The sequence below is a fragment of the Salmo trutta genome, chromosome 30 (genome assembly GCF_901001165.1).
Source record: "Salmo trutta chromosome 30, fSalTru1.1, whole genome shotgun sequence".
Classification (NCBI taxonomy): Eukaryota; Metazoa; Chordata; class Actinopteri; order Salmoniformes; family Salmonidae; genus Salmo; species Salmo trutta.
This window is the reverse complement of record NC_042986.1, coordinates 37,933,781-37,952,849: the sequence shown is the minus strand read 5'-3', so window position 1 is coordinate 37,952,849 and position 19,069 is coordinate 37,933,781. Positions and strand designations below refer to the sequence as shown.

The 19,069-nt window shown below is 44.6% G+C and overlaps 2 protein-coding genes across 5 annotated transcripts in view; both read right to left on the bottom strand.

The window, feature by feature from the left end:
- LOC115168617 (bcl-2-like protein 1) overlaps positions 1 to 3,454 on the bottom strand; it is a 28,080-nt gene extending 24,626 nt beyond the window's left edge. Inside the window, exon 1 of the mRNA XM_029724068.1 lies at positions 3,190 to 3,454. The gene's annotated coding sequence lies outside the window, so the exon portion shown is untranslated. The remainder of the gene's footprint in view (positions 1 to 3,189) is intronic.
- A 128-nt stretch (positions 3,455 to 3,582) lies between these two features.
- LOC115168599 (brefeldin A-inhibited guanine nucleotide-exchange protein 2) overlaps positions 3,583 to 19,069 on the bottom strand; it is a 41,531-nt gene continuing 26,044 nt past the window's right edge. For 2 of the 4 annotated variants that reach the window (XM_029724022.1, XM_029724023.1), the window contains exons 24-39: positions 18,015 to 18,055; positions 17,769 to 17,938; positions 17,182 to 17,333; positions 16,838 to 17,010; positions 16,567 to 16,727; positions 11,596 to 11,726; positions 10,958 to 11,087; positions 9,398 to 9,533; positions 9,071 to 9,209; positions 8,698 to 8,755; positions 8,290 to 8,407; positions 7,741 to 7,895; positions 7,436 to 7,613; positions 6,854 to 6,992; positions 6,343 to 6,460; positions 3,583 to 5,496 (exon numbers count right to left, since the gene is read on the bottom strand). In XM_029724022.1, coding sequence (XP_029579882.1) covers positions 5,353 to 5,496; positions 6,343 to 6,460; positions 6,854 to 6,992; positions 7,436 to 7,613; positions 7,741 to 7,895; positions 8,290 to 8,407; positions 8,698 to 8,755; positions 9,071 to 9,209; positions 9,398 to 9,533; positions 10,958 to 11,087; positions 11,596 to 11,726; positions 16,567 to 16,727; positions 16,838 to 17,010; positions 17,182 to 17,333; positions 17,769 to 17,938; positions 18,015 to 18,055 — 2,143 coding nt within the window. In that variant the 3' untranslated portion in view covers positions 3,583 to 5,352. Of the gene's footprint in view, positions 5,497 to 6,342; positions 6,461 to 6,853; positions 6,993 to 7,435; positions 7,614 to 7,740; positions 7,896 to 8,289; positions 8,408 to 8,697; positions 8,756 to 9,070; positions 9,210 to 9,397; positions 9,534 to 10,957; positions 11,088 to 11,595; positions 11,727 to 16,566; positions 16,728 to 16,837; positions 17,011 to 17,181; positions 17,334 to 17,768; positions 17,939 to 18,014; positions 18,056 to 19,069 lie in introns of those variants that run through there. The other 2 variants (XM_029724024.1, XM_029724025.1) reach the window with 2 other exon arrangements.

Genomic DNA, 19,069 nt, shown 5'->3' with positions numbered 1-19,069 from the left:
CATAACAATAAACTAATCTAATTATATTGTCACGTATAAACAACCATAATTGTCTACAATTGACATGTTCTTACCTAGTCAACGGCAACACTCTTAAAGAGTGGCTTTAATCCTATTTTCTGAAAATGTATCAATCCTGCTGTCAAAATCCGAGGAGAGAAGTGAAATGTACTATTGTCAAAGATGGTGGAAAAATAAAGATAGTTCACTCAAGCCGTTTATCATTGGAAATAAAATGCTCCGTTCCGGTCTGCTTAACGGGGTGGTTCTCCCATAGACAATGCAATAGCAGCTCGGTCTGGTTTGCTTAGTTCATTGACTGACTGTAATGTAACCAGAAAAAAAATGAGGAAGGAGTGTGTCGCGCTTCCTCTTCCGGCTACTGCTACGTGATGCGCGTGTCTCCTCTGACCGCCTCTTTTACTGCTACGTGATGCGCGTGTATTGGGTATGCGGCGTTGCAGCCAACTCGGGAATTGGTCGATTCTGATACTTTGCACAACGAGTTACCCTGATTTGAATGTGAGACAATATATGCACAGGAAAGTATAACTACAACTTCTCAACGTGCTAGTAGCGTGTTCATATTTCTATCACCTGAAGCATGCGCAGAACCATGTAAACATGCATCTCGTGCATGCATTTATCTTGTGTGCATGCTTAAGGTGATAAAAATCTTAAATCACTAACATAGCTTTGAAAAGTTAATGTAATTATACTTTACTGTGGATATTGTCTCACATTCCTCTCACAACTACGGTACCAGTCAAAAGTTTGGACACACATACTCATTCAAGGGTTTTTCTTTATATTTTCTACATTGTAGAATAATAGTGAAGACATCAAAACTATGAAATAACACATATGGAATCATGTAGTAACCAAAAAAAGTGTTAAAAAAAATGTTTATTCAAAGTAGCCACCCTTTGACTTGATGACAGCTTTGCACACTCTTGGCATTCTCTCAACCAGCTTCACCTGGAATGCTTTTAACAGTCTGGAAGGAGTTCCCACATATGGTGAGCAGTTGTTGACTGCTTTTTTCTTTAAATTCATTTTTATTTAACTAGGCAAGTCCGTTAAGAACAAATTCTTAGTTACAATGACAGCCTACACCGGCAAAACCCAGACGACGCTGGGCCAATTGTGCGCCGCCCTAATGGGCCTACCAATTGTGATACAGGTTGTGATACAGCCTGGAATCGAACCAGGGTGTCTGTAGTGACGCCTCAAGCACTGAGATGCAGTGCGATAGACCGCTGCGCCACTCAGGAGCTTTTCCTTCACGCTGAAGTCCACACATTCCAAACCATCTCAATTGGGTTGAGGTCTGGTGATTGTGGAGGCCATGTCATCTGATGCAGCCGTCCATCACTCTCCTTCTTGGTAAAATAGCCCTTACACAGCCTGGAGGTGTGTTGGGTCATTGTCCTGTTGAAAAACAAATGATAGTCCCACTAAGACCAAACAAGATGGGATGACATATCACTGCAGAATGCTGTGGTAGCAATGCTGGTTAAGTGTACCTTGAATTGTAAATAAATCACCGACAGTGTCACCAACACAGCACCCCCACACCTCCATGCGTAACAGTGAGAACTACACATCCTAAGATCATCCGTTCACCTACTTTGCATCTCACAAAGACATGGTGGTTGGAACCAAAAATCTCAAATTTGGATCCTCAGACCAAAGAACAGATTTCCACTGGTGTAATATCCATTGTTGTTTTTTTCTTGGCCCAAGCAAGTCTCTTCTTATTGGTGTCCTTTAGTAGTGGTTTCTTTGCAGCAATTTGACCATGAAGGCCTGATTCACACAGTCTCCTCTGAACAGTTGATGTTGAGATGTGTCTGTTACTTGAAATCTGTGAAGCATTTATTTGGGCTGCAATTTCTGAGGCTTGTAACTCTAATGAACTTATCCTCTGCAGCAGAGGTAACTCTGAGTCTTCCATTCCTGTGGCGGTCCTCATGAGAGCCAGTTTCATCATAGCGCTTGATGGTTCTTGCAACTGCACTTTAAGAAACTTTCAAAGTTCTTGAAATGTTCCGGATTGACTGACCTTCATGTCTTAAAGTAATGATGGACTGTCGTTTCTCTTTCCTTACTTGAGCTGTTCATGCCATAATATGGACTTGGTCTTTTACCAAATAGGGCTATCTTCTGTATACCACCCCTACCTTTTCAAAACAACTGATTGGCTCAAATGCATTAAGGAAAGAACTTTTAAAGCAGACCTGTTAATTGAAATGCATTCCAGGTGACTACCTCATTAAGCTGGTTGAGAGAATGCCAAGAGTGTGCAAAGCTGTCATCAAGGCAAAGGGTGGCTACTTTTTAGAATCTGAAATATATTTTGATTTATTTAATACTTAGTGTACTACATTTCCAACTTTCTAACATAGGCAGAAGAGTCATGCCCCGAGTTTCCCACTTGGGAGGTACCAGAATCAACCAATAGGAAGCTCTACGTCTATACAAATAACTTAATTTGAGTTAAAATTTGAGGTCCCGAGTTTGAGATGACGTGAATGCAGCATAAGGCTGCTTTTACACAAGCTACCCAATTTATATTTCTTCCGCTAATTGGTCTTAATCATGAATGATTAAACCACAGATCTTTTTCGGAGCTGATCTGGTTAGTTAAAAAGAAAGAGATCCGAACTTGGCTGTCAGTGTAAACGCACCCTAAAATCCACCGGAATATGTCTTGTTGGATATCAACTCAGTTTTGAGCAATCGTCACTTGCTAGAGAAACACATTTATTTACACATTACAATTTCAACATAAAGAAGGTACAGTAGTTTGTTAAATTGGCGTATTGAAAATGTAACTAAGTCATTCCCCCAAGTAGTTATAATTCGTAGGCAGTCGGTGTTCTAATCTTGGTCAATTATGCTGGGTTTGTAATATGCATTTAATGTCTGTTTGGCTACTGAAACGAGTCTAAATTAATTTTTTTCGCAAAAAAACAAACATAGGACAGGGAATGTAGCTAGCTAGTTTGGCTCGCTTAAATTTGTTTAACCTATGTATCATCTTTCCTTTGACTAGTTTGCTAGCTAACACCTTTCACATACCTTTCCCATTGCGATTTGGTGGTTGTGCTTCTTTAGCTAACGTTCTCATACATCTCCTAGAAACTGAACATTAAAGCTGATTATTAATCGATATGAAACACTTACCGCAACTTGAATGGCTGGCACAAAGTCCACAACGAAATCCAAACATCAGCAGACAGGATCATATTCGGCATTTCTGCTGGAGCAAAAGGAGGAGAGCTGGCTGGATAGCTTGCTAATTTTTGCCAAAATTGCCATTACTAGCTATCTGTTCCGCCCACTGACACTGACTGACGCTTACTTCATCCAACTAGATGTGTGTACATCTACACGCCTGCTATGTTAGCGAGGTTATTAGCCAACTACATTAAGGTTACAGTTCACGTTAGCACCCTAACAGAGGGTCGATCCCATCTTCTTTGACCTCATTTTAGTTTGCTAAAATATTCAGATGAAGATTACTTTCTTGATAAACGTTGTCGGTTTTCTTCGTAAGTAAATTAAACACAGTACATCTTTACCAGAACGTAAAATATTTTTTATATCAAGTCTGTACAGCCCAAAACAAAACAAAGGATGTTTCACATCTCCATGGTAACCTTTGTTACCCCCAGAATTCCCTTTGATGCGTTTGAGGTTTACAGCGCCACGTGGTGGTCAATTTTAGAAACGCATTGTCAAAAGGCCACACCAGTAGCTGCTACATTACAGCGATGACTGAATTTAACGTTCCAGTGAACCAACAAAAGCAGTGCTGCTATAGATCTGAATTCAAGATTTATTGATTTACTTCACCAAATGCTTGGGAGATTACATCACAATATGTATAGCACTTAATTTTCTATTTTACATGAAAACTTTACACTATGTATTTCTCCATATACTGTATAGTTCCCCTTAAGGGAAAAGTAGACATCCATAGTTGTAAGGTAGAGGAATGCTTCTCAAAAATATTTAAATGCACTTCAAATAATTATATACATCCTTGTTTAAAAAAAAAAAAAAAAATGCTGACAGGATTAAACTGCAAATGGTGAAGATGGTAGCTATATCCTGACATATTTAGGAGTAATGTTTAATTTCTCTTCATTCTTACTCCTGTCTGGTATTTCACTGACAATACTGACAGGCATTCCACTCTGAGAAAGTACTGGACAGTTAATACATGAGGGATCTGTTGCAGGCTCCATTTAGGTTTAACATAGAACTGTCTGACAGGAGAAGAACATCTCATCCTTGCTATAGAATACCATGGGCGTTGCATTGTAGACTTCCTTTTTACGTGACACCAGATTCATTCTAGAAAATAGCTAGTCATTCCTATTTTGCTCTCAGAACATAGGGAATGTGCAGTAGCCTTTCAACAAGTAAACTGGCATGTAAATGTTGCTTTAAAATAAAGTATACAAATAAATAAATACAAGTAAAATTAGGAGTCATAACAGGCTATAGTGATTCACATGATAGGATCAATGGGGAATGGTGGCAGGAGAACAACCGACCATACTTGCTCATCCATTAGGGAGAAAGCCATTCCCACTAATTGTAATCCTAGGGTAGGATTCTGAATACAGGATGTGTTACGAAAACACCGGAGGCCAACCACCAATAACATCAAACGAAGAGGGGATTGAACATAACGAAAATGGGACAGTAATAAGGATAGGCCTGATAACAAGACCCATCAGTTGTTACAATATCGTTTGCTCAGATCATCAAGTACATCACAACTAGAGAAACACTTGAGGATACTTGAGTGTCACGTCAGTGTCATGTTTCCAATGTGCTTTTCTGCCAGTGGTACTTTTCAGCATATTCAGTAATGGTATTCTTCATTTGCGTTAGCATTTGGATATGCGTGTTTGTTCAGTCTTAAATCAACAAATAGGAGAAACAAAATCAGGTAGAGGATATATATAAAACAACATCAATTCATTGTTGTAGTTCATTTTCCATACATTTGACATTAACGTCAGTGTTGAGAAAAAGAGAGCTCTGTTCTTTTTACCCAGCAGAGGTTCTGAGGGGAGGCAGTCTTAAGGGTCACCAGACCTGATCACCAACTCTTGAAGCCTTTCCTTTGCAGAAGATAAACAGGAACTGAGGACTTTAAAAGCATCTTTCCCTCAGGGTAACAGAATCTTTGCGTCGATCTACATCCTCCATCCCTTCGCACTGCCTTACTCCCGATAGGGGAGCTCTCGCCTCACTCTTCATACACCTCAGCGTCCCACCATCCACCAGTGCCCCCCCCCCCCACGCAGACCATTCCATCTCCAGATTGGCCTAGCCCATCTCAGGAGCAGCGATGTGGAAGACAGAGCCGATGCGGAGGAAGAAGCGACGCAGGACGGCACGGAGCTCTGGTATCAGGTCAAACTGCATCATCTCACACAGGTGAGGGTAGTAACAGGAGGCATGAAGCTTGAACTGAGGACAGAAAGGGACCAAGAACAGACTATTTAGCATCAAACAGATAGATGCACACACAAACTGCAATACGCTTAGGGTGAGTGGAGTGTGATGTCAAAGAGTGGATTGTTTGAAGTACGGCCAAAGTTAAATATCAACCTTGTTTGTTTAGAAGCCACTATGTACACCTGAAGGTGGGATTTGGGAAGAGGAAACATTTCTTAGTCAAAGTCAAAATAACCCGTAAGGCTGCACACTTCCTGTTTATCTGATTGTTATGTGCAAAGAAACTTGTTGGTACCTAAGCTAACAGTGTCCTTCCTTTAGTTACCCATTCTCAATGAGACCAGGCTAAGGATAACGGACTGTAAGCTCTATACGGGAAATCTGCATTGAATCGAGTCTAATTCATAGATCCTTGATGTAGCAGAGGTCGCCCAAGGTCCCTGGTCTGCCTGCACACAGCTAATGGCCTCCTTTACATACCAAGGTCATTACAAAGACAAGCTGTTAAATAATCAGTGTCCCTTCCTCTACAGCATTCAAATTCATTGCCCAAGGGGAAAGGAGGCCAGTGAGAGGCTGTCCTACTGCTCGTTATTCAAACCATTTGACCTATTAGATACGTCAATTGGACGTTATGGGAAATAGACTCTTCTTTTCCTACTGCCTACTCAGGCCAGGTATTAAGAGTTGAAATGGTGCTGGCAGACGCGTGTTCACATAAACAGTCTTCCAAAAAAAATACAGATCACTTGTGTGGCACATGTCACTGCAAGCCAAACCCAGTTGTCAGTGTGTGTACGTGTACGTGTGTGCAAACACGCAAATACTTCAGTCCATGTGGATGTAGGTGAGTGTAACCTTATCGTCGGTCAGACGCAGGGTCCTGCTGAGCAGTACTAGGAGCAGGCTAGTCCAGGCCTCTCTGTGACTCTCTGAGGTCAAGCTGATGAAGTAGGACAGAGCCTCGCTGCACACCCTGAGGACAGGACCGGTAACATTACCACATATTACACTGCCGGGAGTGAAACATCCAGACAAACCAATGCTGAAGAACCTGTTACAGCTGGACCAAGCAGGGAGGCAGCCAGATGACTAAGAATGACGTTGGAATCAAATTTACATTCCATTTGTTGTTGTTCAGGTCACACAGAATACTGGATCCACTTTTACTGAGAATTTAACACATTGGGGTTTCCCCAGATTGCTGCCTCTACATCACTGGTGTGAACACATGCTTTTAATATCTTTAATTAGAATAATTATAAATGGTGTTTATATAGTGCTTTAAAAAGGAGCCAAAGTCACATTACAATTGTCAAGGTTTTTCCCACCATGATCCCCCCAGTCTTTCCTTCCCCAGGACACTCACAGCAGCAGTCGTGTCTGGACGTCAGGCCAGGAGTCCTGGAGTTGCCGGTCACAGTACATGCGGAACAGAATACGCAGGCTACAGGCCAGACTACTGGTCTCCTGCTTCAGCAGATTGGGCTTCGACTTCCCCTTAAATCCTGAGACAGAGCGGGGATGGGGCAGACAGACAGGGCGGGGGCAGACAGATAGGGCGGGGGCAGAGAGAGCGGGGCGGGGGCAGAGAGAGCGGGGGTGGGGCAGACAGAGCGGGGGTGGGGCAGACAGAGCGGGGCGGGGCAGACAGAGCGGGGGCGGGGCAGACAGAGCGGGGGCGGGGCAGACAGAGCGGGGGCGGGGCAGACAGAGCGGGGGCGGGGCAGACAGAGCGGGGGCGGGGCAGACAGAGCGGGGCGGGGCAGACAGAGCGGGGCGGGGCAGACAGAGCGGGGCGGGGCAGACAGAGCGGGGCGGGGCAGACAGAGCGGGGCGGGGCAGACAGAGAGACAAGAGCATCATATATCAAAAAACATGACAGCCTGGCCGATTAGCTCATCTGATAGATACTGTAAACACACCAAGAGAGACAGACAGTTGAACACACCTGCTCTCCAGAGTGCAGTCCTCTGCTCGTTGTTAGAGTTGAAATCTCTGGCGAAGGTGTGCGACTCCAGCAGGCAGTCCAGCAGCTTGAAGAGGTGCTGGGAGGAGAGGTGTCTGTACATGCCCTGCTCCCCTTGCCCAGGGTCCCCCTCCTCTGCAGCCTCCTCCAGGGCATCCCTCTTGGACAGACACAGCACAGAGCCTCGGTCAATTCCCCAGCAACATGTGTTTTGGGTGTAAGGTATCAAAGCCATAATTTACTACATGTTAATAAACATCATGACTTTATATTCATAAAGGACAGACATGGTTGTGATAAACCTGTGCCGCAGCCATATTGTCTGCGTCTTCCTTCTTGCTGGTTGCCGGGTAGAAGACGATGTTGTCAATGGTCTGGATCAGCTCCAGCTGCACGACACACTTGATGAGCAGCCCTGCAAACAGCTTCTGGTCTGACATCCCTGACACCGAGCACAGAGACATCAGGAAGATGACACGGTCGCCCTGTTTATAGCTCCTTGCCAACTTTACAGTATTTCTTTCTTTTTTTACATTATTTGCTCAGAATGTTTCTTCCATCATTCCGGAACTCTGACATTGCTCTTTCTGATAGTTTTTAATTCCTTCGTTTTTGATTTGTGTGTATTGTTAGGCATTACTGCACTGTTGGAGCTGGAAACATAAGCATTTCCCTGCACCTGCAAAATATAGGTACGCGACTAATAATACTTTATTTGAATGACAGGGACCAAAGAGAGACTGGGGTCAAACATGGAAAATGACATGAAGGATAATGAGGTAGAGAGATGTGAATTGAGGGGCGAGGGCCAAATATTTCTGCAACCCGTTGCTTACTGGTGTGGGGTGTCCCTTTCCAGGTGTCATCGCTAGCGGTGGATATCTGGCTCTGCCCTCCTCTCTCTGACAGGGCCCTGTCATAGCTGTTCTGGGACTGGGTGTCAAAATCTACATCCTGTAAACAAACAGACAAATACAGCCAATGAGATGAGAAGGCTCCATCTGCATGTTGGTTTAAGAACAACAGGTCCGGATCATAAATGGGACCGGATCATAAACGGGACCGGGATCATAAACGGGACCGGATCATAAACGGGACCGGATCATAAACAGGACCGGGATCATAAACAGGACCAGATCAATTTACAAGAGTCAAATCGCTGCCCTTTCTCTTGTTACTGTCTGTCTAATCAGGCTCAAAGGGAACTGTTGTCAGATGGTTCATAAATGTTATTGTTTGCTCACCATGTGTTTACCATCACCAGCCTCCTCTTCCTGACCAGCCGGTCGCCATGTCAATAGGCTGTTGAGAAGTGCAAATAGAAATGTACAAATCGTCAGTCATGTGGTCTGTGGGATTAAGTGTTTCCTGTGTTCTGGCTGGCCACATGATGTGTTCATGAGTCACCATGGCCTGCAACAAGTTCTGCTCATGACTAGACAACATCTGACAGCACTGCTAATGCACACACACACGCGATCCTCATCTTCTCGAACAGTGTGCTTTCTGTTTATATATAAAACACACAGAAAATATTACTGTTCATGGTGATGGGTTGCTGAAGTTGTGAGAACATCAAGGTGACAGACAGGCCGGCCGGACGGCAGCAGAACTCACACATGTGGGCTTGTGGTCTGGAAGATGTCCAGCATACAGGAGCAAGTGACGTTCCATACCTCTGGGCTAAACTTCTCCCCATTCAGGATGACCAGGTTTTCCAGGCAATTAGTCCCTGACCGGGCCAACTGCTCATTATCTGTGGGAGGGGAACAGAAAATACTGATGTCATTCACCATTACGTCACCTAACATTACATTTCTGGTAAAATGTTACACATATAATATTACGGTAGATATTTAAATAGTTAGGTGTGTGTGTGTGTGTGTGTGTGTGTGAGTCAGCTGTGTTTTTCCTCCCCCTAACTGTTGCGAGGAAGGCACCCACCTTGTATGACACACCACTGCAGCTGAGTGAAGATGTCAGCCAGCAGGACCTCACTGAGAGGCTCATAGAACTGGGTGAAGACGTCACAGATAGCGTACAGGGCGTGGTTACAGGTCGTGGTCATCCACTCATGCTTCTACAAGAAGTCACAAGATACAGAAGATGAACAAAAAATTATAAATGCAACATGAAAATGCAACATTTCATAGTCACAGTCAGTCACAGTTCAGGTAATCAGTCACTTGAAATAAACTCAAAGCCCTAATCTATGGATTTCACATGACTGGGAATACAGATATGCTTCTGTTGGTCAGATAACTTAAAAATAAAAAATAAAAAGTAGGGACATGGATCAGAAAACCAGTCAGTATTTGGTGTGACCACCATTTGCCTCATACAGCGCGACACATCTCCCTCACATAGAGTTGATCAGGCTGTTGATTGTGGCCTGTGGAATGTTCTCCCAATCTTCTTCAATGGCTGTGCAAAGTTGCTGGATATTGTCAGGAACTGGAACATGCTGTCGTACACGTCGATCCAGAGCATCACAAACATGCTCAATGGGTGACATGTGGTGAGTATGTAGGCCGTAGAAGAACTGGGACATGTTCAGCATCCAGGAATTGTGTACAGATCTGTGCGACATGGGGCTGTGTATTATCATGCTGAAACATGAGGTGATGGCGGCGAATGTATGGCACGACAATGGGCCTCTGGATCTCATCATGGTATCTCTTTGCTTTCAAATTGCCATAGGTAAAAGGCAATTGTGTTAGTTGTCCGTAGCTTATGCCTGCCCATACCGGTGGGGTTATTGACATCAGCAAAGTGCTCGCCCACACGATGCCCGGTACAGTCGAAATCGGGATTCATCCACAAAGAGCACATTTCTCCAGAGTGCCACTGGGGATCGAAGGTGAGCATTTGCCCACTGAAGTCGGTTACGACGCCGAACTGCAGTCCAGTCAAGACTCTGGTGAGGATGACGAGCATGCAGATGAGCTTCCCTGAGACGGTTTCTGACAGTTACTGGTGGTCTGCCGTTGTTAGGCTAGTTGTACTGACAAATTCTAACAGCTTATGGTAGAGAAATGAACATTCAATTCTCTGACAACCGCTCTGGTGGACATTTCTGCAGTCAATATGCCAATTGCACGTTCCCTCAAAACTTGAGACATCTGTGGCATTGTGTTGTAACAAAACTGCACATTTTAGAGTGGCCTTTTATTGTCCCCAGCACAAGGTCCACCTGTGTAATTAACATGCTGTTTAATCAGCATCTTGACATGCCACACCTGTCAGGTGGATGGATTATCTTGGAAAAGGAGAAAGGCTCACTAACAGGGATGTAAACAAACTGAGTACATTTGAGAAATAATCTTTTTGTGCATATGGAACATTTCTGGGATCTTTTATTTCAGCTCATGAAACATGGGACCAACACTTTCCGTTTATATTTTTGTTTAGTGTAATTCCAGCAGAAACTCCCATAGGGCCACAAGATTTTTTGGGGCTTGGACAAGGCTTACTTACGTAAGGACAATAACTACAGCCACTCACCTCAGTCTGCTGCTCAGGGAGCTTCATATTGTGGAAGATGCGGAAGACGATGCGGAAAAGGTCGTGCCACCAGTGCTTTTCAAAGGTGTGTCCGTAGCTCTTCATAATCTCAAACATCACAGTCAGACCCCTGTGACAGAGAGACGCACATAATCATACATTAATATCTATTGGGCTCAAAGCATCAAAGTTGGTTACAGCCATACAGAGCCAAACGTCACATTCGAATGATGCGCGCATACTAGCAAACAACAAGCCAAGTAGCAGATAGCTAACTATACACTGATGTCAGAACCATGGTAAACTTAGCAGTGAGTGAAGACCATGAACAACACACCAGACTGACGAGTATAGCCTTGTTCAACAAGTATATCATTCTTCTGGCTTTATCTAGCTGTATTTGCGATATGTTACCTTGCCTCGCTGTCTTGCTTGGTAATCAAATCTGCGATGTTATAGACAATAACCATCTGATCATGTGTTTGCTAACTTGCAAAAGCTGCATCTGAGGTCAGACATGATCGTGCTTACTTCCATGTAAACAAACCACGTTCCGATTCGGAACTGCGTGCGCTACCTTTGACGCGGACAGGAAATGGGTCTACACCTGTACACAGAACTGAGGTCAGATGTTTTACCTGGTTCTTATATCCAGCTTGCAGCGGTTGATGATGCAGGACAACTCAAAGAGGATGGGGAACCAGCCTCTCACCCACACCCGGTCCCCTGGGGCCACGTTCATGTCATCACTGGTGTACTCCCGCAGAGCCTGGGGACAGACCGGGAAGACACTCAGAGGAAGGGAACAGGAACACCGTGATGCTAAATTCTCAGATGGCGTACAGTGCAGGCTTGATTAGAGAGCAATGTAGCAGTTTGTAATCTAGGTCTGGGATGTGCTTGGCGATTCTGTGTGGTCCCTACCCGTGGCCCATGTGGTTTGTACCCGTGTGGTCCCTACCCGTGTGGTCCCTGCCCGTGGCCCGTGTGGTCCCTGCCCGTGGCCCGTGTGGTCCCTGCCCGTGGCCCGTGTGGTCCCTGCCCTTTGCACGTGTGGACCCTGCCCGTGGCCAGTGTGGACCCTGCCCGTGGCCAGTGTGGACCCTGCCCGTGGCCAGTGTGGACCCTGCCCGTGGCCAGTGTGGACCCTGCCCGTGGCCAGTGTGGACCCTGCCCGTGGCCCGTGTGGACCCTGCCCGTGGCCCGTGTGGTCCCTGCCCGTGGCCCGTGTGGTCCCTACCTGTGGCCTGTGTGGGCCCTACCTGTGGCCCGTGTGGTCCCTGCCCGTGGCCCGTGTGGGCCCTGCCCGTGGCCTGTGTGGTCCCTGTTAACTACAAATGACAACAACTAGGTTTCAGTGGCTGTTGAACGTTTTCCTCATTTGAATCCTGAACAGTATTACCTATGTCATGGTTGAAGGTCTCTGCTCCATTTCCTGTGTCAGTGTCGCAGTGACTGGAGACATCTGGTAGGTTTGGGCCTATTAATGTGTCATTTTCAGTAGGAGGCTGATTCTCAGCAACAGCTCCTCCAACTGGTTGATCATTTACTTTTCACAATCTTGAGAGATGCACTCGGACAACGGTGCAGTCGGGCCTCACAAATATCACCACACCTTCTTGGCCAATGACTACACCCGGTCCTTTCCACTCGACAGTCAACTCGTTTGTAGTACACTTTGTTTCCAGTCTCGTACTTCTCATCTGAGGGACGAAGCTGCGAATTCTCTCTGAACACTCTCTGCTTCAGTGAACGCTTTTCTCGCTGCATGTAGTGCTGAAAGGTGACGTCCCACCCTTGCACTGATCCCTTCTAGTTTGTTTGTGTCAATTACTCCCATAAGGGATGGGCTGCCAACAGGCGATTTGACACAAAAATAAAAAACGTGATTAATTCATTCATTTTATTATTTTTCATTCATTCAGTAAGGGGACATCGGTAGGGACCACCTCTGTTTCAATGTGACACTTAGTCTGACCTATTTTTGCTGGTATCATGATTTCCAGATGGTGTACTTCTTTCACATTTAGTTGACTGAAATTGCTATCAAGTCATTTAGCGCCACACACACACTGTGTGTGTACACGCAGTATGACTCACAGCCGGGTCCTATATAGGACTCAACTATAAAGATCTGTATCAGAAGCAGGTTGGTTTGAAAACAGTGTTACACTGCTCTTTCTGATTACATTTTCCTCTGTTCGTTTTTATGAGGACAATCATGTTCATCTTTAACCCAATAGTAAGTGCTCTTCCCATAACTGTCCAGTGGATTTGTGCTGGGCAATGGCGCCCTCGTCTGATTGTCTTGAGAACGTGACTTGTTGGCGCCTTCTCTGCTGCTCGGTGTGGTATACCGCGTCACTCACTTGCATTCCATCGGTTATTGGCACGACAGCCATCTTTTCACCAAAAATATATTTTTTTTAGTGCCGATTTCATTGATGCAAAAGTCAGCACAGTCAAAGCTAACTGTTTCTCCCTAGCATCCAGACAGGCAGTCTCTAGCAACGTGAAAGCTAACACTGCATCCTGGAGAACCGTGTCGTACTTGCACATCCTATTTTACCTCCGTTCCAAATCAATTATGTAGTCCGTCATTGCAACCAACAGTGGTGTCAAGTACTTAAGTAAAAATACTTTAAAGTACTACTTAAGTCGTTTTTTGGGGTATCTGTACTTTACTATTTATATTAAAAAATGTAACTTTTAACTTAACTACATTCCTAAAGAAAATATTGTACTTTTTACTTCATACATTTTCCCTGAAACCCAAAAGTACTCGTTACATTTTGAATACTTAGCAGGACATGAAAATAGTCCAATTCACATCCTTGGTCATCCCTACTGCCTCTGATCTGGTGGACTCACTAAACATATGCTTCCTTTGTAAATTATTTCATCGTTTGAGTGTGCCCCTGGCTCTGTAAATAAAAATTGTGCCGTCTGGTTTGCTTAATATAAGGAATTTGAAATTATTTATACTTTTACTTTTGATACTTAAGTATATTTAAAACCAAATACTTTTAGACTTTTACTCAAGTAGTATTTTACTGGGTGACTTTTACTTGAGTCATTTTCTATTAAAGGTATCTTTTCTTTTACTCAAGTATGACAATTGGGTACTTTTTCCACCACTGGCAACCGAAATGTCTCTAGTAACACTGTAAAAGTTTGAATATGCCTCGTAGGTAGGGCTTTTCTCTTCTTTAACTTCTATGGGATAGGGGGCAGTATTTTCACGGCCAGATATTAAATCGGGTACGTTTTCTCTGGTTACTACTCCTGCCCAGAAACTAGAATATGCATATAATTAGTAGATTTGGATAGAAAACACTAAAGTTTCTAAAACTGTTTGAATGGTGTCTGAGTATAACAGAACTCATATGGCAGGCCAAAACCTGAGAAGATTCCATACAGGAAGTGCCCTGTCTGACAAATTGTTGTCCTTCTGTTGCATCTCTATCAACATTACAGCATCTGTGCTGTAACGTAACACTTTCTAACTCTTCCATTGGCTCTCAGAAGGCGCCAGAAAGTGGAATGGGGTGTCTGCTGTCTCTGGGCAAAATACAACAGCAGAATTTGTGAGTGGTCAGCCTGGGGACAGTGACACTGAGATTTGCGTCCACGAGACTACTTTTTTCTTTCAGCCTTTGAATGAATACAACGTTGCCCGGTTGGAATATCATCGCTATTTTACGAGAAAAGTAGCATAAAAATTGATTTTAAACAGCGTTTGACATGCTTCTAAGTACGGTAATGGAATATTTTGAATTTTTTTGTCACGAAATGCGCTCGCGCGTCACCGTTTGGATAGTTACCTGAACGCATGAACAAAACGGAGCTATTTGAATATAACTATGGATTATTTGGAACCAAAACAACATTTGTTGTTGAAGTAGAAGTCCTGGGAGTGCATTCTGACGAAGAACAGCAAAGGTAATCCAATTTTTCTAATAGTAATTCTGAGTTTAGGTTGTCCCAAACTTGGTGGGTGTCAAATTAGCTAGCCGTGATGGCCGAGCTATCTACTCAGAATATCGTAAAATGTGCTTTTGCCGAAAAGCTATTTTAAAATCGGACATAGCGATTGCATAAAGGAGTTCTGTATCTATAAATTCTTAAAATAATTGTTATGTATTTTGTGAACGTTTATCGTGAGTAATTTAGTAAATTCACTGGAAGTTTTCGGTGGATATGCTAGTTCTGAACGTCACATGCTAATGTAAAAAGCTGGTTTTTGATATAAATATGAACTTGATTGAACAAAACATGCATGTATTGTATAACATAATGTCCTAGGAGTGTCATCTGATGAAGATAATCAAAGGTTAGTGCTGCATTTAGCTGTGGTTTTGGTTTTTGTGACATATATGCTTGCTTTGAAAATGGCTGTGTGATTATTTTTGGCAGGGTACTCTCCTGACATAATCTAATGTTTTGCTTTCGCTGTAAAGCCTTTTTGAAATCGGACAATGTGGTTAGATTAACGAGAGTCTTGTCTTTAAAATGGTGTAAAATAGTCATATGTTTGAGAAATTGAAGTTTTCGGATTTTCGAGGAGTTTGTATTTCGCGCCACGCCCTATCATTGGATATTGGAGCGGTGTTCCGCTAGCAGAACGTCTAGATGTAGATGCATATTCTAGTTTCTGGGCAGGAGCAATGAACAGATTAAATCGGGTACGTTTTTTTTATCCGGCCGTGAAAATACTGCCCCCTATCCATAACAGGTTAACTCTTTATGGATCAAATCCCGTTAACGGGATCGATTTGACAACATCCGGTGAAATGGCAGAGCGCCAAATTCAAATTAAATTATTAGAAATATTTAACTTTCATACATTCACAAGTGCAATACACCAAATTAAAGCTTAACTTCTTGTTAATCTAGCCACTGACAGATTTTAAAAAAGGCTTTACGGCGATAGCAAACCATGCGATTATCTGAGGACAGCACCCCATCACACAAACACATGACAATCATATTTCAACCCGCCAGCCGCGACACAAAACTCAGAAATAATGTGTGGTGCCTACCCTACCCGGGGCCTGTGTGGCGCCTACCCTACCCGGGGCCTGTGTTGTGCCTTACCTACCCGGGGCCTGTGTGGTGCCTACCCTACCCGGGGCCTGTGTGGTGCCTACCCTACCCGGGGCCTGTGTGGTGCCTACCCTACCCGGGGCCTGTGTGGTGCCTACCCTACCCGGGGCCTGTGTTGTGCCTTACCTACCCGGGGCCTGTGTTGTGCCTTACCTACCCGGGGCCTGTGTTGTGCCTTACCTACCCGGGGCCTGTGTTGTGCCTTACCTACCCGGGGCCTGTGTTGTGCCTTACCTACCCGGGGCCTGTGTTGTGCCTTACCTACCCGGGGCCTGTGTTGTGCCTACCCTACCCGGGGCCTGTGTGGTGCCTACCCTACCCGGGGCCTGTGTTGTGCCTTACCTACCCGGGGCCTGTGTGGTGCCTACCCTACCCGGGGCCTGTGTGGTGCCTACCCTACCCGGGGCCTGTGTTGTGCCTTACCTACCCGGGGCCTGTGTGGTGCCTAACCTACCCGGGGCCTGTGTGGTGCCTAACCTACCCGGGGCCTGTGTGGTGCCTACCTGCGGCCGGTCTGCAACATATTTAGCGCAGTGGCGGATGAGCCGGATGGCCTCCATACTGGTGTCAGGAAAGGCAGCGTTGCACACAAACTCAGACAGACACTTGACCGCATCCTGGAAGGAGTCTATGGCTGCTGCAAAGTGCTGCTGAAACGTGACCACTGGAGGAGAGAGAAATTGTTAAATCAGCAGTCCATTTCTCTACAGAGTTGGCCGTCGACTGTCAGTCAAAATGGTGAGTCACAGTCCTGATGTGACTGACTGTACTCACTGACTATGTGGCCAGTGGTCTGGAAGGCCAGCTCCACAATGGTCTTGTCCTGATCCGAGGCGGCCTGGTGGAACACAGAGAAGATGTTCTTCCAGCCGGAGCGGATATTGGCTGCCTGGGAGTTGACCATCTGGGCCACACAGCGGATCACCATGTCCCTGATAGTGGGAGACCTGTGGAGGAGAGGGAGTCAAACAGTCAATGGTTTGTTGTGAGTGTGTAGAGGGAGGGTTTTCCCCCTCATCATATCCTCAATATTGACCCAAATCACCTCTGCCTCTTTCATTTTACTCCCTTCACATTACCTATTTCAAGAACTGTCCCTTCCCCTGGTCCATCTCTACCTGTTCTTCTTCATGATGTGTTCAAATGGCCGGAGGAAGTCCTTCTGGAAGCGGAAGTTAGCCAGCTCTCCTTTCTCCAGGAACTTCATGGACAGCTGCCTCAGAGAGTCCACCGCAAAGATGGCCACATCCTCGTTGTGGTTGCAGCCCACCTGGCAGAGTAGCAAACACACAGGCATAGATCCACAGTCAATAGATAGGCTACGTCTTTGCATAATCAGGTTAGATTAATAGATTAAAGGGATATTTTGGCAATGAAGCCCTTTATCTACTTCTCAGAGTCAGAGGAACTAGAGGATGCTGTTTTTATTTCTCTGTGTTCAGTATGAAGGAAGTTGGAGGTAGTTTCGCGAGCCAATGCTAGATAGCATAAGCGAATGACTAAGTCTATGGGTATCTGCTAGCATGCTATCTCTAACTTACTTCATACTGAACCCAGAAACAAAAATGGTGTCCAAAGTTTCCCTTTAATACCATCGATGGACTAACAATGCTCAATGCAGAGTCTCCACTAAAAGTGTTTCTTAGTCCAGAAATAGGCTTAACCTGGTTCTGGGAAACCGTCCTTGCTGAAGGTAGTCACTCACCTTGTTGAAGTGGTCTCCAATGACCTGCCAGATGCGTGACCACTGCAGACGGATACGGTTCATGTTGTAGTAGGAGATCTCTACTATCTTCTGCAGACTGAACATCCTCGGCTGGTGAGCAGAGGCCAGCTCATCCATGGAGACCGCACACAACCACCGCACAAAGTCCACTAGGAATAGGACGACGTCAAGAAACACATTCACACTGCCAGAGACAGATACAGAGAAACACACAGATCCACTTACCGACTGCATTTCCATCTAGCTTTGTGGAGCCAGTGAAGATCCTGCAAACAAAGCATAACGCAGGTAATGTACTTCCAAATAGCACAATTCAGATCAGATGGCATACAGTACATGACAAAGTATAGATGTCTGACTGCAGACATGGTGTATGGTGACCATGTGTTATGGCTGGGCGATGTGGCCAAAATACAATATCTTTCTCATTTGATGGTGTTTGACAGTATTTGAATAATACAAGTTCTAAATATGCTTGATGAGCAGTGTATGGCCCTAAGGTGTCAACACATACTTCCTAAGTTACTTTAATGGGACTTTCACCATTCGGATTGTATTTATACTGTTCCAATAAAACTTTAACCAAAAGTTGGAATATAGTCGGGACTTTGAATACGGTGTTGTTTGACATGACAACGAATGAAAAAGCCAAGGAGGGGTTATTGTGACAGGGTAGGAACCAAAGTGTTGGTCAGTGTTTCCCCAGTGGATCCTAATTAGATGTTACATTTAAATGTTTGCTCTTACTGTAGCTTGGATGTTGCTAACTAGTAGTGTAATTATAGAACCCTTGTGGATTTATATTAAGAAGCAATGTGGAAATCAGCATCGTTGTCATGAATATCTGCAGCATTGACCATGCAGACCATCACTGCGAGTGGTTGTGACTCGTGGTAGTGCAAAAACTGCTCTCCTTGAGTGACAGGGGCCGGGGCTTGGTGTGTGTGGAAAGAGACAACTCAAGTGGCAAATGTAGTAAACTATAAAAATGGATATTATTACATGCGCAGGAGTGGCGTAATACATTTTACAAACCAAACATTGAAATACCGTTACACAAGGTAAAGAAAAAAACCTAAACCGGTCCGTGCATCAATACCGGAATATAGTCAAATACGGTATAACGCCCAGCACTGTCGCGCATCTCTCGCACCTGTCCACATTACTCAGAGAGCTGGTCTCTCACCTGTTAACAGCCACCATTACTCTCACAGAGCTGAGCTGTGTTCGAATACCCATACTAACATACTGTATACTTAATGAGTATATACTACATACTA